This window comes from Oryctolagus cuniculus, chromosome 11 (assembly GCF_051225735.1).
Source record: "Oryctolagus cuniculus isolate XC-2025 breed Fujian yellow rabbit chromosome 11, ASM5122573v1, whole genome shotgun sequence".
Classification (NCBI taxonomy): Eukaryota; Metazoa; Chordata; class Mammalia; order Lagomorpha; family Leporidae; genus Oryctolagus; species Oryctolagus cuniculus.
In genome coordinates, this window is record NC_142877.1 from 53,384,703 (window position 1) to 53,401,148 (window position 16,446).

General features: G+C 55.9%; 1 protein-coding gene across 1 annotated transcript; it reads left to right on the forward strand.

Annotated features, from left to right (window-relative positions):
* Positions 1–89: 89 nt before the first annotated feature.
* SMARCD1 (SWI/SNF related BAF chromatin remodeling complex subunit D1) lies at positions 90–13,480 on the forward strand. Its single transcript, XM_008256439.5, has 13 exons — positions 90–1,187; positions 1,749–1,936; positions 2,224–2,266; positions 2,361–2,483; positions 2,958–3,080; positions 4,090–4,206; positions 5,362–5,463; positions 5,735–5,896; positions 6,327–6,424; positions 8,148–8,283; positions 9,963–10,085; positions 11,589–11,690; positions 11,807–13,480. The coding sequence occupies exons 1-13, from the start codon at positions 1,011–1,013 to the stop codon at positions 11,858–11,860; spliced, it is 1,548 nt and encodes a 515-aa protein (XP_008254661.1). The 5' UTR covers positions 90–1,010; the 3' UTR covers positions 11,861–13,480.
* The last annotated feature ends 2,966 nt before the right edge of the window (positions 13,481–16,446 follow it).

Here is a 16,446-nt window from a genome sequence, read left to right on the forward strand (position 1 = left end):
CAGTGGATTGGGGAACAGCAGGCAGGACTCTGCGTGACGCATGCCACTGGTCTAATAAACTGGGTTTTAACCGTCTTCGCTTCAGTGTTGTTCTCTTCTTTGGAAAGTATCTAGTATTCCCGCTAACTGCCCAGAGCTTGGCTAGCCTTGGGGGGAGGGGGGGGGCTCGCACAATCCGGGGAAGAGGAAAGAGGAGGTTTGAACAGGGTGGCCCGGGTCCTCCTGGGATAGGAAAGGCTGACCTCACAACAGGAATGGTTTCAGAGGGAGGGGTCAAAGGTAACGAAGACCCCAAACAACTCCCAGCACAGCGGATTCTTTGGAGAAGGGCAGGGTGCAGATTCAAGTTGAAGCGGCAACTCAACATCTGGAAGAAGGTTAGGCTGCAAGTCCGCTCCAGGACTGGGTGGAAGTTCCCGCGTTTAGTGGTTATTGTGGGACTTTCTCTGAGTGCCGGGCTCCGAGCCTGGATTCTAGGATCTGGCCCGCCTGCTAACTTGCTGATTAACCTTTGCGAAGTCGTTTACCGTCTTCGAATTCGACTTTCCCATTTATAAAGTGAAAATAATGCGTTCTCCTCTTCAGCTCCTCGGGGTTAGAGCAGTAAGAGACGAAGAGAAAAGCATGCAAAGCTCTTTGGAGACCAGGCAGTTAACTCCAAATCCTGCATCAGCGGCTGGAGGCAGGATTGGGGCTGGGCTGCGGTCCCCCTCTTCCCAGGGCCCTGTCGGCCTCCCGTCGGCTGGCGGCGCCCGCTCGCGGGGCCTCTCTACCCCACAGCTCCTCTCTATGGTCTTCGCTCCGGACCCTGAAGGCGGGAGGGCGTGGCCTGCACTCCTTTTCCGCTAGTCGCCCCCCTCTAGCCCACAAGTCTCGCTGCCCTGAGCTGCCCGTGCCTGCCGGGCAGGCAGGCAGGCAGCGGACAGGCGGGCGCTCGGGGGGCGCACGCGGGGGGCGGGGGGAGTTCCGGTTCCGGTTCTTTGTGCAGCTGCCGCGGCGGCTCCGGGAAGATGGCTGCCCGGGCGGGTTTCCAATCTGTGGCTCCGAGCGGCGGCGCCGGAGCCTCAGGCGGGGCGGGCGCGGCGGCTGCCCTGGGCCCGGGTGGAACCCCGGGGCCTCCCGTGCGAATGGGCCCGGCGCCGGGTCAAGGGCTGTACCGCTCCCCGATGCCAGGAGCGGCCTATCCGGTGAGTGGGGCAGGAGGAGGGGCGCGCGGGCCGGGGGCGGGGCCGAGCGGGGGCCTGGGAGTGACAGGGGAGGGGTAGAAGTGGGAGGGACTCCCCTGGGAGGGGTTTGGGCAGGGGCCGGGGCCCGGGCCGGGGCCGGGCGGGCGGGGGAGGCACTTAGATCTCCACCTGCTCCTAGGGGTATTGTTTCCGAGGGGAGTCGGTGTACAGCCGGGGATGGGTGTCGGAGGGCTGGGCGGTGTAGATTGAGGTCAGCTTCAAAGCTAGCCGAGTAAGTGCAGGACCAGCGGAGATGGCCATGGGTCAGATCCAAAGTGGACCGGGGAGAATCTGAGTGGGCTCAGTCCGGCTGCCTCTAAGCCTTTGGGCCCTGTGTTTCCACGGAAGCACTCGTGGAACGGAGGGAGCCCCAATTACCCATATTTCCAAGAGGCCAAGGGCTCTCCTCTCATTGTCCTTGAACCCCCTAGCCTGGTTTCATTCCGAGAACTCAGGCGCCCCAAGCTTGCCCTCTCGCGGTGCGGGCCTCTGGAACATGTCTGGGTCCTCTCCCCTCTGTAGAGACCAGGCATGCTGCCAGGCAGCCGAATGACACCTCAGGGACCTTCCATGGGACCCCCTGGCTATGGGGGGACTCCTTCAGTCCGACCTGGCCTGGCCCAGTCAGGGATGGACCAGTCCCGCAAGAGGCCTGCGCCTCAGCAGATCCAGCAGGCCCAACAGCAGGCGGTCCAAAACCGAAACCACAAGTAAGCCGCCCCCCCACCCCTGGGGGGGGAGAGGGGGACTGGGAGGACACAGGTGGTGGGAGCCCCTGAGCCAGGAAGGGTGGGGGGTAGGGGGACTGCATCAGCAGGTGGTGACCTGCCACTCATCATTGGGCTTATGGGGGTAGGGGTTTTGGGGGCAGGGGGCTATCTTATTTGAGGGCAGCTTTGTGGTCCCCTCGCTTGACCATACATGGAGGTGCTGACAGCTTATCTTCCTGTTCTGACTAGTTCTAGTCCAACCTGATAACAGTATTTATCCCCACCAGTGCAAAGAAAAAGAAGATGGCTGACAAAATTCTACCTCAGAGGGTGAGTCCCCAACTGTGGGTCTTCTCGAGGGCGCGGTGAGTTGGAGGCTAGCCCTCAGGCGCCAGACCCCAGTGATCACCTTTCTGTTCCTAAGATCCGCGAGCTGGTTCCAGAGTCCCAGGCCTATATGGATCTCTTGGCTTTTGAAAGGAAGCTGGACCAGACCATCATGAGGAAACGGCTGGATATCCAGGAGGCCTTGAAACGTCCCATCAAGGTAACACACAGACGCGCCAGGCGGAGCGCCAAGAGAGGGCGCGGGAACCTGCGTCAGGCCCGGGAGGAGAAACCAAGGACGCAGCGCTGTTCTCCTTGGCATTTAAATTGCCTCTCCCCCTTCCGCCTACAAACAGGGAATTACATTAGGCGATCCAGAACAGAACAGCAAAGGGGAGGGGCTTCTGATGTCTTGTTCCAGAAATACCCCCTGTCCATGTGTTTGCTATAACTGCTCTGCTACCTTGGGAACCTGCCACTTTGCCTGACTCTGGTCCACCTGGCATGCGGTGTGCACACACGTAGTCAGGCCCGAGGCCTGTAGTCCCCTCCTAAATGGAGTCTCCCTCCGTGTACCCAAGCGGCTGGGGAGACGGCGAACGTGGAGGAGTTAGCCTTGGGGTTCGGGGAGACCCTTGTCTTCAGCGTCAAACCACTGAAGCCCCACCATCACTCCTGTCCCTGCCTTCCTCAGCAAAAACGGAAGCTGCGAATTTTCATTTCGAACACTTTCAACCCGGCTAAGTCAGATGCCGAGGACGGGGAAGGCACGGTGGCTTCCTGGGAGCTTCGGGTAGAAGGACGGCTCCTGGAGGACGTGAGTTCAAGGTCCACCGTGGTCGGCGTCCAGGGTGGGAGTTGCTGGGAACGGAGCAGTGCTCTCTGGTCGCAGGACGCCCGGCTGCTGCTCACAGCCCCTGTGAGAGGGACGCTCTGTGCCCTGCGCTGAGAGACAATGGTTCTTTGTATCTGGCTCCTACAGCTCTGGCCCTCACGGGGGTCGAATGGAGAACCTTATTGTCCTGGGATCTGATTTGTTGTTTACCTTCCTCCTGGTGCTGCTGACCGTTGGATTTAGCAGTATCTGCAGATGGTTCTGTTGTGTGGGTTTGTTTTTTGTTTTTTGGGTTTTTTTTTTTTTGTACTTAGCATTGGAAGCCATGTTTCCTCTGAGTCCCGAGGTCCTTGATCCCCACTGTGGCCCCCCTCCATCTTCCCGACTCTGATTGGAGACACCCCGCGGGGTAGATTTCCCTGGCAGCCTCTCGGTTGCTTCCCGGGGAGCATCAGCTAGCAGCCCCCAGACCGCCCACCCCAGCAGCTCCTTGGGAGAAGCTCACCTTTCTTCTCACTCCCCTCCGAGCTGCTGGCTGGCTATTTTTAGCTGCTCGCAGGCAAGCTAATTTGAATGCACTTTCGATGGAGAGTCAGGGCTTAGAGCCTCCGTCTTGTGTACGTAGGTCCAGCCCAGCTGCTGGTGGTGTCATTGTGTCCACATACAGCTGATTCCCTTTCCCTCTAAGTCGGGCTTTTCTCTGTTCTTACTCACTGTGCTACGTGCAGGGGTTCGTCTGAACTTTCCCCAGGGGTGAGTCAGTGTGACAGGCTGTTGCTTCAGGGTGTCTGTTGCTACCATGTCTGGTGTAATACCCATGAATGCCTACCTTCCCATCTCCTAAGATACTCAGAAAACATTTTTGAGTTGTGTGTGTTGTTTTTTTTTTTTTTTTTTTTCGGTTGTTGTGGGTTCCTTTTTGGTAGGACTTTGTCTTGGGGAGCTTCTTCTGCCCTTTATTCTAACTTCAGCTTTTCCTCTCTTTCTCCAGTCAGCCTTGTCCAAATATGACGCCACCAAACAAAAGAGGAAGTTCTCTTCCTTTTTCAAGTCCTTGGTGATCGAACTGGACAAAGATCTGTATGGGCCAGACAACCACCTGGTAGAAGTAAGTGGTTCCACCTGCTTTCTGTGACCTGGAGCCAGACCTTGAGGTCCCTGGAGAGGAGAAGGTGCAAAGGAGAGAGCTGCCCCAGGTGGCCAGGACCGCCGCTACAGTTTGCACAGTAGCCTCCAGGGGGCGCTAGCAGTCTTAGTTTGCACCCAGGTGCGCTTGTCACGTTACCGGCCCACCTTTCACGGGGAGGCCTCTCCTACAGGCCAGGCCTTCTCTGCATCTTGCCTGCTGACAATGGCGAGTCGTAGTGAATCCATACACCCTTCTTAATTTTCCCCTCGTAGCAGTTGCTGCGTTTAAAGTGACTGACTGAGAGGGTACTCGAACTTGCTGAGGTTGCCATCGTAGTTCTGGGGCTCCCTTTTGGTACCTGCTTCATTAAATTTGCATACAAAATCACCAGAACCCCCTTTTTTCACAATGGCGTATTGCATTGCCACGGTGTCCCTCAAACCTAACAGTATTCTTTGAGATGCAGTTAAAGGCAGAACGAGAGCCCAGCATGCCGAGTGAACCTAACCTGCTCCTTTCTTTGCCAGTGTAGCCGCAGCCCCTAAGAGACATGGGAAGGTCTTTGGCACCTAATGAGGGAAGTAAGTCGTAGACTCGGTAGAGATTCGTAAATACACGTCCTTTTATAGCATAGAGTGTAGTGGCTGTGGAACCAGACAGAGCGCAGGCTGCAGCCCTGTCACGTGCTGTTTGACCCAGGCAAGGTCCTTTCCTTCTTCCGGGCACTAGCTTTCTCGGCTGTCGAGTGGGTATGTCTTGTCTGGCTGTTGGGGAATGAAACGAGGTGATCCAGGTCCATGCCTTAGACTGCTCTGGCACGTAGTAGGTACCGAGAGAACAATAGCTGGTGCTGTGTTACTGTTCACGTCTGTGGTGCCCACTTTGTGTGCCTAAAATTGCCGCTGGCACTTGTGGCCACTTTTCACGCAACCCCAAAGAGTCCCAATTAGAGGTGTGACCCACGTATGCACAGGAGCACGTCGTAGTCCCAAAGCCGTGTGCACTTTTAAAAATGCACCTCTCCAGCAGCCTCAGTGCCAGAGTTGAGCCGTCAGTCACTATAGCAGCTCTTCCCTCCCGCCCCTCCCAGCTCTTCCTCTGGGAGAGCACCCCCTGACACCTTCCTCTCTGTAGTGGCACAGGACCGCCACCACCCAGGAGACCGATGGCTTCCAGGTGAAGCGGCCTGGCGACGTGAATGTACGGTGTACGGTTCTGCTGATGCTGGATTATCAGGTACCCTGTGAGGTGGGAGGGACCCCGGCTTGCACAGCCATATCCTCTGAGCCCCCGACTTTGAAGGGCTTAAGTTTGAGCGTGAAAACATTTGCACTTTAGTACAGGACTAGCGTCGTCGTCTCCGGGTTCCTCCGCGCGAGAGAGCACCACGTGGCTGTTAGATACTTGGACATGCCACCAAGTGTGTGCATGGGAGCCCCCTCCCCCACACGGTGCACCTAGGCCCGAGTTACCAGCTCTGTTCTCTCTACTCTCTGGTTTTCCACAGCCTCCCCAGTTTAAATTGGACCCTCGCCTGGCTCGGCTATTGGGCATCCACACCCAGACCCGTCCAGTGATCATCCAGGCACTGTGGCAGTATATCAAGACACACAAGCTCCAGGACCCGCACGAGCGGGAGTTTGTCATCTGTGACAAGTACCTCCAGCAGGTAAGGAGAGGAGCTGTTCTCTTGCTAGGATTCACCAGAGCTTTCAGTAATCTTAAAACGCCAACTTTGCAGCCAGTGTCATAGCGCAGTGCGTTAAAGCGCTGCCTGCAACCCCATATTTCCGTCTGGGTACCAGTTCCAATCTCAGCTGCTCTGCTTCCAACCCAGCTTCCTGCTAACGCGCCTGGGCAAGCAGCGGGAGATGGCCCAAGTGCTTGGCCCCTGTACTCATAAGGGAGACCCAGATGGATTTCCATTCTCCTGACTTTGGCCTGGCCCCACCCCCAGCCGTTGCAGACAGAGCTGAGCCAGCAGATACAAAGACCTTGCCTCTCTGTGCCTCTGCCTTCCAAGTAGATAAAAGAAATCTTCAAAAAAAAAAAAAAAAAAAAAAAAACCAACTTCTAGCAGCTTCTCCACTATCCCACAGATCTTTGAGTCTCAGCGTATGAAGTTTTCAGAGATCCCTCAGCGGCTCCACGCCTTGCTCATGCCACCGGAGCCCATCATCATTAACCATGTCATTAGGTAAGCGGTGTCCTACCAGCCTGCATGGGCCAGCTGTCAGCTGTTTGGGGGTTTTGAAGGCAGCTTGTTAAACAGAGCTGATGTTTAACATTAAGCTATATAAATACAATTGAACGCATTGACAGCAAGGGTAATGTATACTGCAAACTTGCACGTCCTAATTGACTATATTTTATTGGTGTTGTGCTCTCGGGTGTGTGTGCCTCTGTTGGGTCTGTGGTAGGAGTCCTGTGTGATGGTGTGTTAGTGCACATCCCTTCCTGATTCCCTGAGCACTGCTGTATCGTGGTAGCTGGAAGCCAGCCACGTTGAGGATGTTCAAGCCACAGGAACGAGCAGATGTGACGGGCCAGGTCCTTCCCCAGCCCTCCTTCGGGGGACCTCAGCATCTGTTGGCTCAGTGCTGATGGGAGGGATCAGCAGCCATTTCTCCTGGGTCCGTCCTAGGGCTTCCAGCTGGAGCTCGAACTCCATCCCTTCTGTTCACTTTTCTTGTTCCCAAGTTAGAGAGCGAGGCACTTCTAGGCAGATACGGAGTGAAGAAGAGTACTTCCTCCTCAGAGCAGCATTTCTCTGTAGTTAGACAGCGTCTCTCTGTAGTTAGACAGCGTCTCTCTGTAGTTATCGTCTTGCCTTCCTCGCTTTGCTGCAGATTCTATCCAGTCAGGGGCCTGAACCATCACTCACCTGGTAGCAGTTCCTATACCCTATAAGTTGGCACTGGAGCTGGTCTGTCCTGTATTCCCGTGCTTAAAGTTAGGGATGTGTGTGTGTGTACACATTATTTTCAGCGTCAAAGGTTGGGGCTGGCGCTGTGGCTAGGTGGATAAAGCTACCTCCTGTGACACCAGCATCTCATATGGACGCTGATTCGAGTCCCGGCTGCCCCACTTCCGATCCAGCTCCCTGCCAGTGTTCTGAGAAAGATGACCCAAGTGTTTGGGCCCCTGCTACCTATGTGGAGACCCAGGTGAAGCTCCTGGCTCCAGCCTAGCCCAGTGCTGGCTGTTGCAGTCATCTGAGGACTGAGCCAGCTGATAAAAGGTCTCTTTCTGTCTCCCTCCCTCTGTGACTCTAACTTTCAAAATAAATAAGAGGGTTTTTTTTTTTTTTTTTTTAAAGTTGTGTTTGTTTCAAAGGTGGAGTTACAGAGAACAGGGAGTGAGGGAGAGATGTCTCCGTCTGCTGGTTCGTTCCCCAAATGGCCTCGCCAGCTGGAACTGGGTCAGTCTGAGGCCTGGAGCCAAGAGCTTCTTCCGGGTCTCCCACGTGGGTGGTACGGGGCCCAGGTTCTTGGGCCATCTTCTGCTCTCCCAGGCAGTAGCAGGGAACTGGATCAGAAGCAGAACAGCTGGGACTCAAACCAGCGCTCCTATGGGATGCGGGCAGCATCCTTACCTGTTGTGCCACAATACTGGCCACCCCCAAGTGTTGTCTTAATCACTGTGCCAGCTACCCGTTCCTTACCTTTGACTTTGTAAAAAAGCCAGCCCTGTCGAGGAGTAATTTATATTTCGTAAACTGTAGCCATTTGAAGTATAGTTTGAAGACTTTGGGCACCTGTGTACACTGGGAAGCTGCCATTGCAATGAAAGGCGAGAAGGTTCTGTCACACCTGAAAGTCCTCAGGCCCTTTTGGAGTCGGCTCCTTTTCCTGTCCCTGATGCTGTGTTGTCAGATCTTGGGACAAACCCCTCACCAGGCCGTTTGCTTCCCTCCCCAGTGTTGACCCGAATGATCAGAAGAAGACAGCCTGTTACGACATTGACGTGGAGGTGGATGACACCTTGAAGACTCAGATGAATTCTTTCCTGCTGTCCACTGCCAGCCAGCAGGAGATCGCGACCCTGGACAACAAGGTAGGGGCCCCGCCTAGATAGCGTGGCTGTCGCCAGCAGGCCACCTTTTGCTGCTTGGTATTCATTCTGAATAAAGGGCACTTCATGAAGGACGGAATTGAGAGGTAGATCTGTTGTGACGTGAGGAAATTCGGAGATGCATCGGAGTGCTTTTGCATGCGCGTTTCCTGGGATCTTTTTGAGGGTTCCCCAATACGTGGACAGCCAGCGTCTGTCAGGTGCCGTGGTTGGTGCTGATTGGAGTCAACCTCCCCATGAATCCCCTCCTCTGGACTCTGGCTGCCCCTTTTAATAGCATTAAGCCTCCGTCTTTCTGATCTGTGAAGTGGGGACCATTAACACCTGTTCCTCGGAGGTTGCCATTCGGAGTCAATGAAATCGTGTATGTAAAGACATGAGTGTGTTTCCGGCGTGTAAGAACAAGAGTGGGAAATCCTGCTGCTGTCGCTGCTGTCTCCATTCTCCTACTAACGGTAGACAGAGTCCCGGACAGTGAAGTCACTGGGGATCCAGGGGAGAACAGGGAGAGCTGATGCACTAGTAAACCCTGAACGACCACATGGAAGTTCCCACAGGGGTGGAAGGGTAGCAGGGCCGGGGACCTTAGGGGCAGAGGGCAGTCCAGAAAGATGGAGTGGGCTCTGTAGACTTCCAGAAGTGAGAGAGAGCCCGGCGTGTTCAAGAAGAACAAGCTGTTAGGGCTCTAGACACAGCACAGGGTGCTGGGCAGGGAAACAGGAGCCTGATCATGAAGCTTTGGTGCAGGGAGAACTGGTTTGCGCGTCGTCCTGGACAGGAGGCCGGGAGTCTGCTGGGGCGAGCATCCCCAGTGGAGGTGGGGGCGCTGTTGCATCTGGAGCGATCACTGGCAGGAAGTAGAAAGAGGGGCAGATCTGGAAGCCGCCGGAAGCCCCAGTGAGGCTGGTACAGTAATCCGTGTGTGAGCTATTGGGGCTTTCAACATAAGGCGTGCCCAGTGAGGCTGGAAACAGGTCGACAGGCTTGACGGGGCCTCAAGTGCAATCAAGGGATTTGGCCACTGTTTAGATGGGAGTGAGGGGTGGAGTGCTGAGGGGGAGGCATTGAGAGGACTCCCAGGCTGGTGGCAGTGATGGGCAATGCTGGGAGCAGAGGAGGAGAAGCAGGTGCGGGGAGAGGGCCATGAACTTCGTTTTGGATGTGGTGAGCGTCAGATGCCTTGCAATGTCGAGACAGTAGCCAATCTGCTTGGCGTTCAGGAAATGGACTGCTGACTGGGGAGCTGTTCCCCTGTCGGTGTACACAGAAGACGTACAAGACAGACATTGCCAGGAAGAGTGTGCAGAACAAGGAGAGAGCTGGGAACCAGACACCTGCTGAGCCAGCCCTGCGCGCCTCCTTTTCCACCTCACAGTTGTTTGGCGCCTGTTTCTGCTTGGATTAAGTATTCTTTGCAGCTGTGCCCATGGTATGTATTGAGGAGTCGAGAATGGAAACTTCTCTCACAGGAGGTAAACAGAGAGACAGAAACAGGTGCATATCACCTGCTGGGGAGCCCCAAGGCCGGAGCAGTTGGCACCCTGTGCAGTGGCGCTGGCTCTGAGCTGGATCTAGGCCAGGAGTGACACACAGAGACATCAGGTGCCGCTTCATTCTGTTTGTCCAGCTTGAAACTGGTATAGCTTCCATCTCGCTTTCAGATCCATGAGACGATAGAAACCATCAACCAGCTGAAGACGCAGCGAGAGTTCATGCTAAGCTTTGCCAGAGACCCCCAGGGCTTCATCAATGACTGGCTTCAGTCCCAGTGCCGAGACCTCAAGGTAAGGAAGCCGGGGCTGATCCGCGGGCCTCAGATCTGCGAGGCACTCGTCTGCTTTATGGCAGAGCACCTGGTGGAAGAGCCAGGCAGGGAAGAGAGAGTGCACCCAGGTTTGCTTGAGCACGCCCCAGGGTCCAGGTTACAGTGAAGTGGGGAAGCAGAGGCACGCTGTCGGGTGCTGACTTAGTGTCCGTGCTCTGTGGCATCGGGGATTTGCGGTGCAAGGCCTGGCTCTGCCTTCAGCGCAGCCGTCAGTCTGGAGAAACCAGGCCAGTGTGATTAGAGTAGGGAACCAAGTTAAGACATTATTAGAACTGACCAGGACCAGCAAGGTGATTGAGAGGAAAAGGGGCTGGCGCCGCGGCTCACAAGGCTAATCCTCCGCCTTGCGGTGCTGGCACACCGGGTTCTAGTCCCGGTCGGGGCGCCGGATTCTGTCCCGGTTGCCCCTCTTCCAGGCTAGCTCTCTGCTGTGGCCAGGGAGTGCAGTGGAGGATGGCCCAAGTACTTGGGCCCTGCACCCCATGGGAGACCAGGATAAGTACCTGGCTCCTGCCATCGGATCAGCGCGGTGCGCCGGCTGCGGTGGCCATTGGAGGGTGAACCAACGGCAAAGGAAGACCTTTCTCTCTGTCTCTCTCTCTCACTGTCCACTCTGCCTGTCAAAAAAAAAAAAAAAAGAGAGAGGAAAAGGGAGCTTGGATGAGGCCAGAGTCCCTGATAAAGGCTTCATGGGACAAGGGGAAAAGGGGTGCCAGAGAAGGTTTGTGAATGAGACGGCATGCTTTCTGCTTGTTTCTAGAAATGTATTTATTTATCTGAAAGGCAGTTCACAGAGAGGGCAAGATGGACAGAGATTTTTCCATCCGCTGATTCACTCCTCAAATGACTGCAATGGCCGGGCCTGGGCAAGGTCGAAGCCAGGAGCCAGGAGCTCCATCCAGGTCTCGCACATGAGTGGCAGGGGCCCAAGCACTTGAACCATCCTCTGCTGCTTTCCCACTGTGGGCTGCCAGTGTCGCAAGCGGTGGCTTAACCCGCCGTGCCACCACACTGGCCCCAGCCGTGACCTGTGGATCTGCAGAAGGTGACCTTGGCCGTTGTATTAGGTTGCTGGGGCGGCCGTGACAACTGCTGCAAGGTTGACTGCTTCAAGAGCAGACGTTTGACTCACACTTCCAGAGGCTGGACGTCTGAAATCCAGGCCTTAGCAGCCGGGTTCCCTCTGAGGGCACTGAGGGAGGTGGAGTTCCAGGCCTCTCTCCTGGCCTTTCCCTTGGCTCCTAAGCGGTGTTCTTTGTGTGTTTTCACATCGACGTCCCTCGGTATTTGTCTCTGCCCAGCGTTGCCCTTTTTTAAAGATAAGCAGTTGTCCTGGGTTCGAGTCTGCCCTGACAGCCTCATTTTGTCTTGACTGTGAGGTCACGCTCACAGGGACTGAGGAGGGGGGCTGTCAAGTGTAAAGGAAGGCAGTCAGTGTCTTCTCTCCCCCGGTCCCTCCCAGACCATGACCGACGTGGTGGGTAACCCGGAGGAGGAGCGCCGAGCCGAGTTCTACTTCCAGCCCTGGGCTCAGGAGGCCGTGTGCCGCTACTTCTACTCCAAGGTGGGTGCCCTGGGCTGCGCTGGGCGGCGGGACTTGCAGTCCCGCTGGGGTCAGTGGTGTTAGGTTCCAGCCTCTGGTTGTCTCATCTTCCACTCCCTCCGCCGTTTTCTCCTCAGGTGCAGCAGAGACGACAAGAATTAGAGCAAGCCCTGGGAATCCGAAATACATAGGGCCTCTCCCACAGCCCGATTCGGCTGCACCTGTTCTTTATCTGGGCCCCGTGCTGCCTGCCTCATAGCACCTGCCTTGGTCTGCTTGGGGCCTTCCAGGGGATGCTGTTGGCTCAAGGACAACACCAGAACTAAGAGGGTGTCGGTCGCGTTGCTGTCTCACAAGACACCTGTTACCCTCTTCTCGCGCCCCGTCTCTCCCCACCCCACAGACTTCCCGTGTGCCTCTCCCCTCCCCTGGTCTACGCAGGACCTCTAGATAGTGTTAGAGAACCTGTAGTGGTAATCAGTGCTCTGAATGGACTGGTGGTCTGCAAGGGGACCAGCCGCGTACACTGATCCCGCCCCTCAGAGACCCAGGAGCGGGGGCAGCGCCCCCTCTCCCAGACTCAGGCCTGAGGGCACTCTATAAGCTAGTTGACCTTGACTGATCAGACTCCAGTTTCCTAACCCTGCCCCCTCCCTCCACAGGTTTGGAGCAAACTCTCCCCTCACTTGCCCATAGCACTACAGGAGCCCCGGCCGTGGGGCTCCCTGGGCGCCTGGGCAGTGCCCAGCGCGCTGGCTCGGCCGCTGCTTCAGTGCTTCCCTTAGCCCGCAGAGGGTGCGCGTCAGTATTGGGGTTTGCTCTGAAACTGTGGCTCCCTCCCCGCACACCCTCTCGGCTGCCCTTTTGGGGACACCCCCACGCCTGCCCCAACCCAGGGCGTTTGTCTGGGGGTCTTGCCTTTTCCCTGTGCGAGCCCCAGGGGTCCAGTCTGGGGTGCTGTGCTCGCCAGCAGGGGCTGTCCTTGCTGCTGCGGCTAGGAGGGGTGACTCATTCACTCCACCCCGCCCCCCCATCCCTTAATGAAGAAACAGGCCTGAAATCAAACGGGTAAGAGCCCTGGGCTGTCCCGTCTTCCTGTCCCTTGTCTGCCCAGTTGACACCCACTGGTGGCTTCTAGGGCACTGAGGAGTGAAAGCGCCTAGGGCTGGAGCGTGGCTCCGAGTTGGGTTTGTGACTCTTCTGCCCCCCGACCCCTGCCCCCAAAGCTTCAGACCCCCTCAGGTAGCTACAGGACCTTGTGACCGTGGGCCCCGCTTGGAGCTGAGATGATTTTTGCATCTTGCCCAGGGGAGCCTCGGATTCTTCTTCCAGGTTGTATCACCCCCGAGTTAGCATATCCCAGGCTCGCAGACTCAATACAGCTGGGTGGGAGACAGCTGGGCACCGAGGGGGATTCCGTTCAGCATGGGCTTGACACCCACAGAACTGACAAAGCCTCTGCTTCCCCACCCCCTCCTCAGGCTCCTGCGAGCACATCCCCAGCCCCTTGTCCCTGCCCGTCCTGCACTGGGGACAGCTGAATCCCCACCCCCACCCCCACCCTCACCTCCCTTCCTCCCTCGAAAGGCTCTCCCCGCAGTGACACTGGACAGCTTTGGAGCCGCTGAGCCCTGGCCCAGCTCCTGGCTGGACCCACGGGAAGGAAGTTCAGCACTCCTGCCCTGTGTCCCTGTTGAAGATAACTGTTTTTATTAACTGAATTGTGATTTTTTTTTTTTTCATGGACCAAACTTTTTTTTGTACTGTCCCCTTATTGATGTCACCCCATTTTAATAAAAGGATCTTCTGAAGGCTGGGTTGTCTTCCCTCCCTGGGAGAGCCCTCCCCTGAGCTGCCCTTTCTCCTTCCAGAACATTAGTTGTATATTTGTGTTCCTATCACATAGCATGCTTAGGGAGCATCTGCTGGGCGTGAGCCCTGCGGTGAGAAATGAGATTTCCGCCCTGTGGAGCTCGGGGTTAGGGCTTAGAGGTTGCTGTGTCAGCCCCAGGGGCCCAACCAGGCATGCAGGCTGGGGTCATTGGGCCTCACTACCAGACTGTACGGTCCTGCCCCGCACTTCCCCTGTTAGAGCAGGTTACAGGCTGCTGTCTGCTCCCTGGTCCTCCCGAGCTTCCCTGGCCATTTGCTGGCTGCACGGAGCTGTCCGTGGGTGTCCAGGATCCCCTAGGCGTGGGGAACCCGAGCTGCTTCCCCCTGACCAGGCTCCTATCTGGATATTTCTGTTTTCTGTGGCCTCTACTCTGTAATAGAGTTCTTCTTTTGTGGTCCTGCGCAGGGTTTCAGCATAGACCAGTGAACAAGGGCTGTGTTGTTCTCCTGGGACTATGTATGCATAGACAGCCAGCCCCTTGCTGGCCGAGTGTGGTGGATGCGAGCTCAGGAGTGAGGTTTTAAGCCATTGACATCAGCGTGGTGGTTGCTGCACTTCTGCCTGCCTTCCACTTGCTGGCTCAGCACTTTCCTCCTCTGTGCTGGTATCCAAGAGGGGATTTAGAACTGGGGTAGTTTAACCCCCTGTCTGGAGTTTTTAAATTCTTTTTTTTTTTTTTTTTTTTTTTGGCAGACAGAGTTAGAGAGAGAGACAGAGAGAAAGGTCTTTGTTCCGTTGGTTCACCCCCCAAATGGCCTCTATGGCTGGCACTGCGCTGATCCGAAGCCAAGAGCCAGGTGCTTCCTTCTGGCCCCCCTGCACCCAAGCACTTGGGCCATCCTCCACTGCCTTCCTGGGCCACAGCAGAGAGCTGGACTCTGAAGAGGAGCAACCGGGACTAGAACCAGGGCCCATATGGGATGGCGGTGCCACAGGTGGAGGATTAAGCAAGTGAGCCACGGCGCCTGCCCTGGAGTTTTTAAATTCTCTGCTTCTGTGGAGGGCAACACTCAGGTGTTGCCTGCATACAGTCAGAGCCGCTGAGATGACCAGTATTGTCAGCCCGGAATGTGGGGGTTTGCGGGCTTTGGCAGGAAAGACCAAGGACTGTGTAGGGTGACAGCTTGGAGGAGAGAAAATTGATGTGAAGCACATTGAACCAGAATCTTTTTTATTTATTTATTTATTTATTTATTTATTTATTTTATTTTTTATTTATTTTTTTTTTTTTTATTTTTTTTGACAGGCAGAGTGGACAGTGAGAGAGAGAGACAGAGAGAAAGGTCTTCCTTTGCCGTTGGTTCACCCTCCAATGGCCGCCGCTGCAGCCGGCGCACCGCGCTGATCTGATGGCAGGAGCCAGGAGCCAGGTGCTTTTCCTGGTCTCCCATGGGGTGCAGGGCCCAAGCACCTGGGCCATCCTCCACTGCACTCCCTGGCCATAGCAGAGAGCTGGCCTGGAAGAGGGGCAACCGGGACAGAATCCGGCGCCCCGACCGGGACTAGAACCCGGTGTGCCGGCGCCGAAAGGTGGAGGATTAGCCTATTGAGCCACGGCGCCGGCCTTATTTATTTATTTTTTAACGATTTATTTATTTGAAAGAGTTACAGAGTCAGAGAGATCTTCCATCCACTGGTTTACTCCCTAAATGGCTGCAATAGCCTGAGTTGAACCAATCCCAATTAGGAGCCAAGAGCTTCTTCCGGAGGTGCAGGGGCCCAAGGACTTGGGCCATCTTCTGTTTTCCCAGGCCACAGCAGAGAGCTGGATGGGAAATGGAGCAGCCGGGACTCGAACCAGTGCTCATATGGGAAGCTGGCACTGCAGGCAGTGGCTTTACCCGCCATGCCACAGCGCCAGCCTCCTGGCTTCTGTTTTTACCCAGGCAAATTACACGTGTCAGAGTGGCCGGTGAATTTCTAATTTCAAATAGTCTAGAGTTGGCTCTTGGGAAAAGCGCTCTAGCAGTCATGGACAGCTTCCTGCAGTGCCCTGTTCTGAGCCCTGCACCCTCTTTATTCCGACCTAAGTGAGCAAGTTCTTTGCACACTGCCTACCATGATTAGAGGTAGAAGCGGTTGTTTGCTGTTATTTGTTGCGTAAATGCCCTTTCACAGGGACTCATGTCACATGTGCCAGGGACAGAGACATCCTTTCTCTCCCGTCCCCACAATCGGAGCTCTCAGCTGGTGGCCTGGCACTGGTGGCCTTAGCTCCATGCCAGTGCAGTACACGAGCGGTGTGTGGGAGGCATAGGACGTTTCCTAAGGAAAACCTCCAACTGTTACTTTCATGTATGTTCCCCTGGTGGGAACTTCCTGGCCATGGCAGGAGAGTGTGGGAGACTTTTCCCGGCATTCTCTGGGATTTAGCAAACCGTTTCTTCCCAATCCTTACCTCCTGCCTAGTGCTTGCACCCAGATTCCCCTTTAAACCAGTTCTCACTGTTGGCGGCCAGTGGCCGTCTAGGGGGATGGCAACGCCCACTCTGCCGACTGCCAAGCCAGGAGTCCAGCACGTGTGAGTGTGGTGGGTGCTGTCTGTCCTCTGGGCCAAGGAGCACCGACGGCCAGCTGGGAGCCTCTTGCTTCACTCCAGGTCGGCCTGGAGACCACAGCTCCTCCCCCTATCACGCATGTGGCTGTGGGCCACAGAGAACCCTGAACTCTGAATGACTTCTCCCAAATGCACACACTGGGCTGAGCTTGCTCTCAATTACGCCTGCCCCAGCGCCTGCAAACTGGCGGTTAACCTGAGGGAGTGTACAGTGTGGAAGCCCAAGGCCTCCCAATGACAACTGTGACAGCCCTGCTCTGGCTGCTTCTCTGGCCTGTCCTCCAGCCCAGGGTCTGCCAAAGGAGAGCTGTGGGCCACTTGGCATC

Excerpts from the sequence above, each read along its gene's own strand:
- SMARCD1 (XM_008256439.5), top strand. The coding sequence starts at position 1,011 with ATGGCTGCCCGGGCGGGTTTCCAATCTGTGGCTCCGAGCGGCGGCGCC. Across the intron at positions 2,267-2,360 it reads ACAAAATTCTACCTCAGAGG|ATCCGCGAGCTGGTTCCAGA; the intron begins GTGAGTCCCCAA and ends TCTGTTCCTAAG. Across the intron at positions 2,484-2,957 it reads CCTTGAAACGTCCCATCAAG|CAAAAACGGAAGCTGCGAAT; the intron begins GTAACACACAGA and ends TGCCTTCCTCAG.